Source organism: Parasteatoda tepidariorum, chromosome X2 (genome assembly GCF_043381705.1).
Source record: "Parasteatoda tepidariorum isolate YZ-2023 chromosome X2, CAS_Ptep_4.0, whole genome shotgun sequence".
NCBI classification, from domain to species: Eukaryota; Metazoa; Arthropoda; class Arachnida; order Araneae; family Theridiidae; genus Parasteatoda; species Parasteatoda tepidariorum.
Window position 1 is genome coordinate 34894934 of NC_092215.1, and position 15541 is coordinate 34910474.

The 15541-nt window shown below is 25.9% G+C and overlaps 1 protein-coding gene and 1 long non-coding RNA gene across 3 annotated transcripts in view; one reads left to right on the plus strand and one right to left on the minus strand.

Moving 5' to 3' along the window:
• The window catches only part of LOC139427292 (uncharacterized), a 297439-nt gene that overhangs the window by 66183 nt on the left and 215715 nt on the right, over nt 1–15541 (plus strand). The window lies entirely within an intron of this gene.
• LOC107455893 (coiled-coil domain-containing protein 169) lies at nt 4112–14198 on the minus strand. 2 transcript variants are annotated; one of them, XM_016073618.4, is made up of 7 exons: nt 13983–14196; nt 12976–13061; nt 8322–8435; nt 7195–7241; nt 6094–6192; nt 5850–6001; nt 4112–4410 (listed from the first exon to the last, which is right to left on the minus strand). In XM_016073618.4, the coding sequence occupies exons 1-7, from the start codon at nt 14087–14089 to the stop codon at nt 4251–4253; spliced, it is 765 nt and encodes a 254-aa protein (XP_015929104.1). In that variant the 5' UTR covers nt 14090–14196; the 3' UTR covers nt 4112–4250. The 2 variants fall into 2 exon arrangements, with proteins under 2 accessions (XP_015929104.1, XP_042895661.1); XM_043039727.2 differs by having other exon boundaries at nt 4273–4410; nt 5771–6001; nt 13983–14198.

Consider the following 15541-nt stretch of genomic DNA (forward strand, 5'->3'; position numbering starts at 1 on the left):
TTGAAATAGATTTTGAGCCAGAAAATTGGTTCTTTATTCATGCAACAAGACATGTTCAGATAGGAGGGTATCTAATCAATCTATTAACATAAGATATTGATTCCTGGCTCTATCTATTTTGGTTATAAATCACTAAATAAAAGTAGCCAGGAAAATGACAGATTTTCATGGGACAAACAAATTATTAACAGAAAAAATTATTTTAAACGAAGTTTTAGTAATCAATACTCTCTGCGTATATTCTAGAAATGCTTACATAGGATAAGATAAACAAAATTAGATTTTGAAAAATGTATGGGAAGTTTTGAAGCTAGTTATTATTGGAAATATTGTTTGGGACATGACATTTTGATATTCAATTAAATTTTTTAAGTATACAAAACAGTCAATGCTAGTGCAAAGCCATTTTAAAATGCTAACAGCAATGCAATTTATTAATTTTTTTAACGAAAAAGTTCTTTTAGTATTAGATCTTGGAGCAAGGGACAGTGAATTTCATGTTTCGTGAGAATCACCCATAGATCATTCTTTTTTTTTTTCAACAAAAATCATGTTTCATTGTTCAGATGTTGATTGTTTGACCTCCTAAAAATTTAGTATTTTGTATTTTTTCTGAAATTTAGATAAGTTATTTTTAATATCCTAAACAAAGCTGTATAACTTATACAGGTCAATTTTATAAGCATATTATAAGGGCTTTTCTAAAAAGCAAACTTGTCTTAAAATTGGCGAATAAATTTTGGTAGTTTTTGTTGAAAATTAATAATATGAAGAAAAGTCTCATACCTTTTTAGATCTAATGTGTTAATTCAAAAGTAAACAAAAGCTCAAATTTCTAGGTACCAGTACCATTTCTTTTTTATCATAACAGGCATGGAATTAATAGTAACATTATAAAATTAATGATAAGCTGTTACAAAATAACAGAAATATAAATAAGAGTTATAAATGGTAGCCAACTGAAGCAAATAGTATAACTGAACTACAGTGAATTAGACCAGGAGTTATCTTGCTTAAGACATGTATTTTTTTATTCTATTTTATATTTCAGTCACAAAATATCTCAATAACTATTGTATACACAGGACTTTCCAGTAGACTACTGGATTTTGCTAGTTTCTGCAGGTTTACCTGTTTAATTAAAATTCTGGTTTTTATACATTTTAGAAAATTCCATAAAATTGAGTAAGTTTCCTAAAAAAATCCCTATTGAAATAGAATGTTTGGAAAGACTATTACTTGATAGCTTGAATATTTAAATAAGTATTACTAATACATAATGAAGCAAATCTCATTTATAGAAATCAGTTTAACCCCTTTTTTTTGTTCTAAAATGTTCAGTTTTATTCAGAACTATCGTTTCAAATTAATTAAAATAACCATTTAACTATCTTTGATGATTTAAATGCTTATTAATATTTGAAATTAAGAGTAAACATAAAGTTTAACATTTCAAGTTCATTTAATGTCAATCATAACTGGAAAATATTGCAGATTTTCTATTTTGATGACTATAAAAGCCCCTAAAATTTCCTATGTGTAAAATATTTAGTACATTATGCAACAATTATCTTAAATTTTATGTTATTTCCTAAAATCTACTGGATTTTTTCCTATTCATGCTATGCTATTTATTGTTAAGGTCATGCCTTGTAAAAATTTTATTCTGAATGTCAACAAAATACTCTTACCAAATTGATTCATCAAACCTTTTTAGTATTCTAATCTACATCTTTTAATATATCTGAGAGTCAAGAGCTCTGTCAATTTGAAATTTTATATCTTTATTCATATGATTTAATTACCATCATTCACAATTAGAAGTCATCCATGTACAGTTGGTGTATGTTTTGTCCTTGGAAAAGATATAGCTAAGCAGTGGTACATAAAATAAAGTAGGATTTATTTGCTAAAAATAAAGCTTAACATTTAATCACATTGCCAAATTAATAGACCTTATATATACATGTTTGAATTACTGATTTGTTGTGGTGGTAATTTGTTTTGAAAATTTATCGACCAAGATTTATACATTAAAACACTCGTGTTGCTAAACTAAAAAAATTCTTTAACAACCACACAAGTTAGCAGCTATGCACCAATATGTTTTGTATTATTAAATCAAATCTATAACTTTAGGTTTCATCTCAAAAATCAAACTTAATTAAACTAACATTTTTGTTAATATCTGTGTATTGAGAAATTAAATTTATTCAGTAATTTGAACTTTTTCTTTTTGCACATCTTTCTTTAAAGTTATGCTTTTGCATGTTTAATTAGATAGCTCATTTAGAAATTGAAAATGTGTACATTTCAATTTTCTATTGAACATCAGCTGAAATATTTGTCATCAAAAGAAAAAAATTTAATTAATAAATACCCAATTTTTTTAAAATTAAAAACTAGTAGCATTGAACAAATTTAAAATATCTTGTGGATTGTAATAAACTTTTTAAAATTATAATATTTTTGTTTTGCTTTTAGAAGTCGATTAAAACTATGGGGAAAAATTATTACTGAGTTTCAAAGAGATATACAAATCTTCCATAAAATAACACTAAAATGATAATTTAATAGCCTTAAGGAAACCTGCTGTATAAATTCGATTTCTTTATTTGTTAAAATGTATAGATGAAAATAGGGTTATCGTTAAGCATTTGGCCCATAAATGTTTGAAGAATTTTCTATAATATGACTGCTATTATAATACAAAATAAATATTACTGCTATTCTTTTTAAATCCCAAATCCTCCATTTGTCTTTGTATTGTTACAAAGCACATTTCTCAGCCATATATTACAATCACTCCTATTTTCTGTCTTTAATTATTTATTTTTTACTTCAGGGAATATAAAAAAGTCCTATTAAACTAAAATATATATATATGTAAAAATACACTTCACTGCATTGCTTCCTAAGTAACTCGTGTGTAACTTATTCTATTTTAAAATTAACAGTTATATATTATCAATGTTTTCTAAGTCATTTTTCCAAGAGATTAACTTAAATAATTAGTTGTATACAGTATTTGAAGAAAAGTATTTGTCATCTTATTAGTTAATGGTTACAGTCATTGAATGTGAAATATGTATTTACATCTGTTTAGATTTTTAAAAAGTAGAGCTTTGTTTTTAAAATACTGGTAATATGCATTAGTTGATTTTTGAAAGTAAATAATTTAAATGAGGAAAACATTTTGTTCACAATTTTAAAAACATTAAGTTTGTATTCCCTTAATACATTAAACGCAATATATTTATCCCAATTTTTCATAAAATCAAAGTTGAAATATGATTTGATATTTTGATTAATTTTTAAAATATTAAAAACTAATCTTACATTCTATGTTTTTGCTCTATTTATTGAAACCTCCAGTTCTCATGCAAACAGCATTTGTATTTGAAACATTGTTTCTTGTCAAGATTAAGAATCTTTTTTTTTCAATAACTTTCTTAATTTATTCAATATCTTGAACATGTTTTCTTCATCTATGTTTTTCTCATATCACACAAACTTGTTATTGGCCAATGGAAAATTTTTTCACATGTATGTTTCATAAATGAATAAAAGCTGCCTTATTGCTCCTAAAAGAGTACATAACACTAAACTGGTTAAGTTTAAAAGAAAATGATTTTATAACATACCAACAAAATTTTTAAACTGAGGTCATAAAGAAATTTTTTGATATTTTAAAGCTAGAAATATATTACTCTTCATAAAAATATTCAGTCCATGAATTAAAAGGCTTCATGTAGTCATTTATTGCTACATAAACATGGTTCAGTAATAAAAAAAGATAGTTTAAAAAATTCATCACTTTGGCTGTTGGAAATTTTTGATTAATGTTAATTATATATTTCTTGTGAAAATAATCATATTTGTAAAACTTTTAGTTAATTGTGAAAAATTGTTCCTATATTTTCATAAATGATTCTATTATTAGAATTATCTGCACTTGCGCTACTAGCACTGGTAAATAACCAACTTAGCTTCTATAATTAAGTTATTCGGGTGCTTTTTCTTCAACAGTTTCTAAGATATCACCTTTTGATTAAATAAATCTCTCAATCATTTTTACGTTAATTAAATATCTAAATAAACCAACCAAGTATAATGAACAATATGTTTTTATTTGTGCAAGAGATGAGTATTACAGTAAAGACTTGAAAGACTTTAAAAACCTATACAGGCAAATAAGATTCTTACAACTAATGGAGATAAATCATCTAAATTAAAAACAAATTGCAATGTTAGAATTCTGCAGACTTTTTACTCTGCTTATCCAATAAATCATCGTCATCATTAAAATCTTTATCGGCTGTATTAAGTTTTGGAAGGCTTCTAACTGCTGCAGTTTTTTTAATTGGTCCTTTTCTGGGATCAATGACTCTTTGATCCGGTAAAATATTTCTGAAAAGAAAAATACTTTGTTTGAAAATGGATTAATTTTATAACATATTTGTTTCATTAAAAAACAACATAAAAGTTGCAAATATCTCATAGTAATTTTAGTATTAATTTTTAGAGATAAAGTTGTTTAAAATATTTACAGGAGAATTTTAAACAGAATTCTTGTTGACTTATTCATTTTCAGACTAATAACCTTTGTAAGTTAGGCCAAAAAAATATCAAAATTTAAAACTTATAAGCATAATTATAAGAATAAAAGTTAATTATAAGTAAGTTTTAAAAAAATGGTTTAACTTTTGTTGTCAATACCTATCATAACAGTTCACTTATAACATTTTGAATAAGTTATAAGTGAAAATTTGTTAATTAAAAAAATGATCACATATCTGTTAGCTATTAATATTATGTCAACATGCAATGTGTTAAATAAGTAGTTTGCATTTGATTTCATAATATGACATTTTCTTTCATAGTATAGAAATGATAATAGAAAAGTGTTAATAAAGGGATTAAAGACATTTGCGAAGGTTATGTAGAAAAATTACTTTGCTGTTATCTTTATGAGTAACTTACATTACATAATAATGGAAGAGACACTTTCAATTGTTGAAATTTTTTTTTAAATTTCTCAAAAAATACTAAGAGGATTATTTTATAAGTGTTTGGTTCATGGTATTTCTCATACTTATCAATAAAGTTTAAGGCTTACTGAGGTGTGAAAAACGGTAATAGATTATAAATGAAAAACAAGCATGTTTGAACACTCTGTCAGAAAATATAGTAAGTCTTGTAACTTAAATTACTATTTTGGTTGTTATTTGCAGTAATTTAACAAAATTTCATATACCAAGCTTAAATATTTATGGAGATATGGACATTTTTATAAAAAACGAATGTTTTTGTCGTATGTTTTGATATTCAGTAAAATTAAACAATATGATTTGATACTTTAACTAAAATCTGATACTTTATAATATTGATAATATAATTTCATAAAATGTTGGAGCTTTAACAAATTTAAATAAATTATTTGAAACTATTTACATTTAATTCTATGCAGAATATGGCTTATTTTAAAATACCAAAAACATGCTTTGTTAGTTGCTTTTTCATTTTTTTTGTTTAACTTTTAATAATTTGAAGACTACAATAAAACTTGTTCTACGCACATTATATTTTAAGTATACGAAGTTGATAAGAGAAGTCTCCAAATTAAAAAGAGTTTGTTTGCAACAGAGAATTTTTTTATCAATCAGAAATTGTCTCATATAGGTTTTAAAATGGAAAATATATTTATGATTTTCCTATATTTTAAAGTAAAAATTGATCAGTTTCGAGTGAAGTTCATTAAATTTCATACTCTAAAAAATGATGCATGAGATAATTGGATCCCATGGTCTTATGAGAGCTTTGAGAAAGTAGGATTATTAGAATCGTACAAATATTTTAAATGACGAGGACACTTAGCGATTGATCCATTTTCACTTCCTTCAAACATCCTAAGACGACTTTTCATAGCTTCCAAGTTAAGCATTGCTTCAGTAATTTCTGTCATGTAGGCTTTCCTGGTATCATTGAACTTATGGAATGTCTAGAAAAATAGTAAAAATACTGATAAATACTTTGAACATGTTAAAAACTACTGAAAATACTTAATGATAAAGAGTATTTGTAAAATCCCACCTTGGATTCTTGATCAAGTTTCCATTCTTTATCTCGTAACTCATTATATAATGAATTCCTGTCTTTTTCCAATTGCTTCAAATAACGTAGAAGTTGACTCTGAAATGCCAATAATAGTAATAAAATCATACATATACTACATTTAAAAATAAATTTACATGTATATCATTTTTTTTTTTAAATAATAAGGTAGGATATTTTCAAGCTTATGGGAAAATTAAGTTAAAACTTATGAATAGTATTTTCTTGTGTAATATGAGATATTTTTATTAGCTTATAGCTTTTAAATTAATCGGTATTCAAGTTTGTCAATTTGGCAGGTGAAAATACATGCTATGAGAACAACAAATTTAATCAAAACTAAATTTTTAAAAATGAATAACTGAAAAAAAAAATTAACTGCATTGTTTCCTTCGTCCTGCAGCACATATATATTTGATAAAAAGTTATTGAGACAATATTTCCTATTAAAAATTTAAAGTTAATATCATATATTTTTAAAATTTGTACAATAATTTCATACTTGAACCTCTTTATATTCAAAATTCAGAGAAAGTACTATCAAATAGTAAATATATTCTCCATGATTTAAATAGTCATAGGATCTTGAAATTAGTTGGAACAGGATTACAAACATCCCGAAATTTGAATAATAGCGAAATAGTGAATTTAATGGAAAATATAATACAAAGATAACTTATTAAATAGACTTTTTTATTTTCTTATAATTAAATTGAATTTAAACCTTTACCTTTAATTTGTAAGAATTTTTCTTTTTTAGAATTCTTTGCAATGCAATTAATAAAAATAATCAATATAATCAAAAAAATATTATTTTTAAAATCTACCCACAATCCTCAGATTAAACTATTAAACATATTTACATTTAACTCACTTATAAATCACTTTTAAAAGTTTGACCCTTAAACCCAAAATATTATTTTTCACTAGTTAAGAACGTCAGTAAGTTTACGATTTGGCAGCTAATTTTTGTAAAGAACTTTTAAGCCATAGGTGAACTGAATGTCTAAAATGTTTACAAAAACTGAAGATAGAAATAAAGCTTTTTGCAATGCATACTTAGAAAGATTTATATTTTACCTCAGTTAGGCTATCAAGATCAAGTTCAGCTAGCAAAGCAGAAACACCTAAAAATGAGAATATAACAATATAGTTTCGCTTATTTTTCAATTAAAATTTGAAATTTTTTTATTAATTCTATCATTTGTAACAACCACAGACATTTATTTTAACAATTTTTAATATCTGTTCGGTTTTTATATGAAACAGATATTCACTATTTGACAATTGAATCTCATGAGATTATTATTTTTAATTGTGTTAAGAATTCACCAAGTCTAAATGGGGATTAAAAAGAAAGAGAGAGAGAGAGAGAAATAGTTATATCTGTAGCATAATTTGAAAGAATTGTTAACATTGATTAATAAATAACTGAGGTGATAATGAATTATATTCTGGTCTGAAAGATTCACGCAAATCTGGATTTGTGCTACATAGTATTTAGGAGATATATTTATAATATACTATAAATCTTTTGATATTAATAATTTTAAGTTTAAAAAAATAATAATGATCTAAAGCAGAGCTCCTTAAACTTTACAAACTCTGGGCATTTTTTCACAAAAATATTTGTGATTCTATGTGCATCCAGGTTATAAATAAAGATGGGGATTATATATTAAAGATTGAGACTAAAAAGTTACGGGAACTTGAACATTGCGGTCTTCATTTGTTCCCTATTCCATAGTAAAATAATGAATAGATTCTATTTTTAATTTTGATCATTCATAGAATTCTGATAAGTTTTTGTTGCAGATAGGATTTTTTCTTGCAGAAACTACATTAGTTATAAATATGTACTATTCATATTTTAAATAAATCGAAAAAAAAATGGAAGGAGTTATAATATTGTTTATTAAGTGAGACTTTTTGATAACTAACCATTTAAAGTTAATAAAAAAACCTTTCAACCCTGCACACTCTAATGAAAAAGCATTGCTATCCTCATTCTTTCAGCTTCAATTCATACACTTAGAAATAAGAAAATGAATCAAATATGTGAGGGAAAAAAAGCTAGTTTGAAAATTTCTCAGTGGTGTTCCCCCGTAATAGTACTCAAGAATAAGAAAATTCATTCATAGTCTAAATAAGTTAATTTAAACTACTTAAGAGAACCTTAAAATTTCATAATGAAATCAGAGAAATACCTTCTTGGCTTTGATTTCTAGCAGCTTCAACCCTTTCCATCAGCCAATCTCTTTGTCTCTCCAACTGTTCATTGACCTCCACTTGAGTATAGTACCTAACTTTCCACTCATCCTCTGTAAACAAATTGATTGTTAACTACATAAATTTATTCTTTTCAACAGTTAAAAATATTACATAACAAGAGTAAAATCTAAATAAATTTTAACTATAATACAAAGTGTTTTTCACTACTTCAATCTGTTATAATTAATAATTAAACTACTTCAAATATAGAAATTATAAATAATTTCAACAAAATATATAAAGGAAATTCATTATTATTTTAAATGTGAATGCTTTATGCAGGGGAGACAAATTTTCATATTATTCTATTCATTCTGGCTCAAAGAATACTCACAGTTTTCACAATCAATTGGATATAAAGATTATCTTTAATCTTTTTTTAAAACCACTTTGCCTAAAATTTTGAATGAATTACAATATAAAATGTTCTTTTATGAAACGGAACAGGAAAGTGAATGTGATAGAGCCTAAGCCCCTCAGAGCACTCCCAACCAATGCAGAATCAAAATGGTGGTGGTAAAAGGAAACTTCAAAACACTTTACCAAAAATGAGAAAGGAGTCTATGATTTAGCTAGACAGTTATTAATTATTGTTAAGGTTATAATTTTCCTTTATATAAGATATGAAAATTTAAGATGTGCAGGAGGTGTGAAATAAATAATATTTTATAAAGGTAAAACATTGTAGTAAATCTTTATATTTTAACACCTCAAATATTTATATAAGTAAACTAAGCAGTTAAAGAAAGAGTATTTATAGAAAGTGATTTTAGCACAAATATGATAGCTATTTATTGGTAAGATTAAATGAAATATAAATTTAATTTATAAATGATAAAATGCCTATTTTGGCATGACATGAATGGTTGTTCTCTCTGTAAAACAAGAAATATAAAAAAAAATATTACTCTAAAATTTAGTTAAATATTTGTTTGTTGCATATCATCAATAATTTTTAAAAGAAAAAAACTGAAACGATAATAATTATAAACACAATAACTTAATGTCAAATTGCAATGATTGTGCACTAAATAGGGCAGAAGTGTATTCATGATTTTACTGAGTAATGATTAAAGCTTGAATTTGAAAGTAATAACTAATTTTTTTTCTTCTTTATTTAAATCTCAAATCAAAACTACACTTGAATCTTGCAATAACAAATTTCAAGGGACCAAAGATATTGGATTGAATGACATCACAATAACAAACATTTGTTACAGCAATATTATGAATTTTGACATTTGCCCCATTTTTTTCCAGAGGACTTTAAAAGAATAAGTAACAGTAGATACTAACTTATTAGTATTTTGCGTAAAAAAAATAAGATATTATTTTAAAATCACAGAAAAAGATTAAAATAAAAATTAACTTATTGACTTCAAATGAGAACACCATATCATCCATACATGTCCTCTTCAATGATGTAGGAGGGGTTATTGGCATGCATTTTTCATGATGAGTACATGCCCACAGTCGGTAATCAATCTAAATCTGCTTTTATCTATGCACATTCATCATCCATTCCATCATGCATCTCTCCAGTTCTGGTATTCCTGGTACCACAGAATATGCTACCTCCAATAAGCAGACTTTAATAGCACACACAGTATTGGACATCAGGTAAATAGATAATCATTATGCCCTATTCTAGTCACAGTAAAGCACATTATCTGTCCTTCAGTAAGTAATCCCAGGCATGTGCTTTAAAAAATCTTTAGTTATCTAATGTTTATTCCTTTTAACCAGTAGGATAATATGTAGGATGCATTGAGATTGAATGAATGACCACTACAAATCTCCCAGACAGCTATGTGAGATGCTCTTTAAACTTTTGAAATGAAGCTGTGGGTGAAACTGAATTTCACAGCTACTTTAGTCACACTTCGATCTTCCTCTGACTTTCCAATGATTTGACCTCATATGAAGACATCCAGATGTTGTTTACAGGATAATATGTAGGACATATCACACCAAAACATTAACTTGACTTTGTTTAAATTACTGTACAGAGTGTAGTAGCTAGCACAGAAATGCTAAGTGTATGCTGCCTATGTTCTTTATATCCTTCTAACCCACACCCACATTGACATGCTGCACGTATAGTTATGCCCTATCATACCTGACCGTAATTGGTCTCCTCATATGTCTTCCGTCCTGTTTGTTTCACTGGCAGCTTTGTCCATAAATTTTGCACAGCAGTGATCTAATTAAAATTTATTTTAAATAGTTATGGCTCATCAGACCTTTGTGATATATTTTAATTTATTTAACAATTTAGCTTTAATTTGATCATTTTTGGTAAGATAAAAGCCCTAATTCTTCAAAGCTCTAGAACTATTTGTACAAATTCTATTGCTGAGTTGCTAATGAATGGTTCAGAATAGAATTTATATTATGATTTGATGATATATTAAAGAAGAAAAAAAAAAATTTTTTTTATAGGAATGTTTAGGCAAATGCATGAAAATTGCTATTTTGAAGTCAATAGGTTTAAAATGAGAGGGGTTATCTTATGAGGCCTATACGATTTATTTGATGTTGGAACTTTATATATATGCAAGTTAGTGTTAATGTGGAAAAAATTTTCAAGAAATACACTAGAATACATAAATGAAATATATATATCGTGAATAAGAAACAATAGATAATTCTGCAATTTAATTAAATAGAAAACTGAAATGCACTCACTATTTTTATCTACATGGCTGGACCATGTAGATAAATGTAGTGAAAATAAGGATTTGAGAAAATTTTGAATTTGAAACCAATGAATTTAAGAAGCAAAACAAAGAGAGAAAAAGAAATAGTTACATGATGTTAGAATAGATAATAATAAAAATTTTAACCAGGATATCCAAGACTAAGAACAGAAATGTTATGAATAACAATGATTAATAAGTCAAGTGCCATTGTAGGATCTAGCTCCATAAAAAAAATTATTTCACTGAAAATCTTATCATAAAACAAACATTAAAAACAAGTAATGTAATGAATTTCAAGATAGTAACAATTAATCAAAATTTTAATTCTGTCACTATTTGGTGTGCTAGTCTGAAGCCTGATTCATTAATCATTACTTATCACTTTAACACTTTTTTTAGAAATTATTACTGTTGTATCTTCATGATCTTCATGCAAGAAAGCTATTCAATCATATTTATTTATTTATTTACTTGAATGCATTCTTATTGACCCAGTAAAAAGTAATTGCAACTGTGTAAATACAATGTGCAAATAATCTAGAACATGAACTTAATTATTATGCAATAAAAACATAAATAAAGCTAATTACCTAAATTCAAATGCAATTTTTAGAAAAAATATTTTTTTCTTGTATAAAAAAGATAGATTTTTTAGAAACACAGTTAGAAAATAATTAGCAATCTAAAAGTAAAGATCACTTTTAAATTGATCCTAGCCTTACTTTTTGGAAAGAGGTTGTACTTTTATGTAGAACAAGCTCCACAATATTTCGAAAATAAATCAAGATTCACATAATATTCTACTACATTATCAGCTACACAGATAGATCTTACATCCATACTTTTGTTTACTTTGTTTTGATGATTACATATTCAGTTATTTTGCTTAAATTCTCTCTAATGAACAGACGCAATAAATTAGAAACAGCTTTTCAGTTGGAAGTATACTACAAAGTAGCATAAACAAAGTACCATCTACCAGAAACGTCTATTTCCTGGACACTTTTTAACAATCAAAACGAACAAATCTCTTTCTCTTATTTCAAGAAAAAAATAAGAAAAAACAACTTATTTTTAACATTCACAATCTGGTCTAAAATATTATATATGTAATTTTTCTTTTACATCCTCTTGTTACATTTAATTATCATTATGAATTGTAAATGTTTAGGATCAGTAAATATTTATGCTGCTTTTAATCAACACGCTTGTTTTGAACAAGAGAATTGTTGAAAAGACAAGAACAGTCAAAGAAAAACAAGCTTCATCGAGAGGAACAAGCTATGAATAGTATTGAAGGTGAATATTAATAATACTTGAAAAAAAAAACACCTGCAAACAAGGTTTGTTTTAAATTATAAATGGTTTCATTAAAAAAAAATCTACTCCAATGGCCCAAAATAAGCTTGGTCAACTATAGACAGATATGGTAGACAAAACAGTAGTTGAAAAATATAGGTTCAGATAAATCTATATAGGCTGATATCAATACAGGCTGAGTAATTACTATAAGACATCTGAAATAGTAGGGCCAATCTAGGCAAAATATTAATAGATAAAGATTTCTTCAGTTTTCATTTGGTTAAAATTCTTAAATATTGGTTTTATGATGGGTTGAGTTATATAACTGATAGGAAAAAATCATAAAGTAGGAAAACTTTTAAGAAATTTTGTTAATTTGAAGATAATAGATTCATAATTGCAACTAACAGTAAATGCAAATCATAGCAAAATGTGCAGCTAGTATTAAAGACTTTTGTACAAGTAAAGAAACTTCTAGCAACTGATATTTTTAAAGAAAAACATATAAGCTGAAAAAGTGCCAGCAACAGCAGCATATGTGAATCATAATAAAGTGTGCATTTAGTGCATGATATATAATTAATACCATCAGCTATATCAGTATGATCCACTTGTTGCTCTAATGCATCAACAGTTCTTTGCAGTTCTTCGATAGACAAATCTAACATTTCGCTGAAGAGAATTCCATTAAAAATGATTACATTAAATTTTTTCCTTAAAGTAATGAAATCAAAATAAAATATTTAAAATCAACATTCAAAATATTCAATAATAATTGTATCATTTGCTAACATTAAAACATCATATTAATATAAATAATTACTAATGTTAATAAATAATTTCTAACTATTTAGATAGGTAATTAAAGGTTATTAATTAGGTAGAAACTTTTAAAATTTAAAACAGAACAAATAAATGCAATAATGAATATGTTTTATTCAATTCGATTTTAATATTTAAAATTTACAATTATTACATCACTTTAAACATACCAGATAGATGATAGATTTAACCTCTTGTAACTCCTTAAAATTCACACAATCACTTTAATGTATTGGAAAAATATATATATATATATATATATAAATAAATATTATACAACACATTTTTTATATAAACGATTCTTTTCTGATCTGCTGTTTTTCTTGAGACTGCTGAACGTAATCAACATTGCCCAGGAAAAAAAATATGAACATTAATTGACCTAAAAATTTTTCAAGTGTTGAAAATAATGAAATGTACCTAAATTTAAAAAAAAAACAAAGAAAACGGTGAATATATTTAATAACTTAACTTAAAAGAAGAAATAAATGCAAATAAATTTGCTTAATACTTATTTGTGAGCAGCGTAACACGAAGAAAGTTTAATTAAATAAAATCGATTAGGAAAATTAATCGGTCAGCTAAGTTTAAAATAGATCTCGACTGTCTATTATGCTGGGCGTATAATGATGGAAAGCTAAAGGAATAATAAGTATGAAAATTTTGAAAGATATTGGTTTTATTACAACACAAAAGAGAATGATGAAGACATTTTATATTTTAGAAATTAACAGCGCTAAGTATAATATATGTTTAATGCACCATACATACGTCATTCTCTGTTCATTCTCAATCTCAGATCGGAGAGTTTCCACATCTTTATTTGCATCTACTGCTGATTTGCTCCCTACTGACTTGTTTTGCCGTCTAGTATACATATTTTAAATAAGAATTGCAAACGTAAATATCTTTCAAATTTTCGGATCTCAGAAAACGAAACTACAGTCAAGCGACATTTTAAAACAATCAATATCAGATACGTTGCCACTCACTAGAGATTAAATGAAGGCGTACCGGCTGCTTAAGTACAATATTCTTAAAAAACAACTTTTACTTTATTTTGAGATTATGAATATTCCATTCAGAGAAGATGCCTCTTCCATATTGACAATATTTCTCATCTCCATTATTTTCTCCTCCTGTAAATAGTACTTCTCGCAACTGGAATGATTAAAATATAATTTTAATTTCAGTAATACTTAATTCAGTTACTGTTTTTAATGCAATTTTAAATTACATATAGCTTCTAAATTTAAAAATTGATTTATAATTTTATACCACAGTAGGGTGACACGTCATTTCAATATTGTAATTCGTTGTTTTTGGTATTCGTTGAAATGAAAATCAAACAAAAACATTTAGAAGTGTCGAAATTTGTATTAAAAAGAGAACCTGTCAATTTCGCCTTTCATGAACGTTGAAAATGGTCATTAAAATCATGCTTTGTGCCTTCATCGTTACATATTCCGTTACGTTTCATTTGCTATAATTTTATAAGTTTCATTCGATTTGTAGAAATGTTTCTCGTTAAATGTCTACTATTTTAAATGTGTATAGGTTTTTTTTTTAATTTTCAAAATTTTTAATTTATCATTAGGAAAGAAAAATACTTAAAAATGCTATATTAACTGAATAATGACTGAATTTAACTTTAATAATTTTATTTCAGGAAAATAAACGAATTTTGAAATCAGTACTTTTATAAAAAAATTTTTGGAGAATTTCACAGTGATAATTTATTGATCGAATAACCAAAATCTTGAAATCTGAATTGAAAAAATTAATAAACTTTATTAAAACTAAGAAAAAAACTAAGGAAAATTAAATCAAAGTAGAGCACATATTTTTGAAATTTATTTATATGTATATTTTTATTTAATTTTAATTTTCTTTTTATAGGGACCTATTATGTCTTAAGATATAAAAATTTTCATTTTGGAGTGATAACTGTTGGCGGCGCCTGAGATGTGACATCGGAGTGCAAAGGTTTAAAATAATAATTAAATGACTTTGTCAATCTCTCGGCTTCAGTAGACCTCTCAATTTACAGTCCTCTAAGCTTTATCTACAACTAAGTCCACCACTAAGTTTTTTCTTCACTACAAGTTAATCGAAATCTTCCTAGTATCACAATATAAGATGATTTATAAATGATTTTCTTTTTATCGTTTGCTCTTTTCCGTCTTGGTATAAATAAACTTTCTCCCTTGATGGTCTAGCTTTCCTTTAAAAGAAAGGTTAATTTTCTGAAAAAGCAATAAAGTGCTAACTGAAAAGTTTCATCATTTGGATTTATTTCGCAGAAAAACCATAGTTCTGTATTTATAAGT

Bases quoted from the DNA above. Each gene is read 5' to 3' on its own strand.
- LOC107455893 (XM_016073618.4), bottom strand. From the start codon at position 14,089: ATGTATACTAGACGGCAAAACAAGTCAGTAGGGAGCAAATCAGCAGTA. The intron at 8,436-12,975 runs GTATTAATTATA...ATTTGTTTACAG, and splicing joins TCATACTGATATAGCTGATG to AGGATGAGTGGAAAGTTAGG. The intron at 6,193-7,194 runs GTAAAATATAAA...TTGGCATTTCAG, and splicing joins ATCTTGATAGCCTAACTGAG to AGTCAACTTCTACGTTATTT.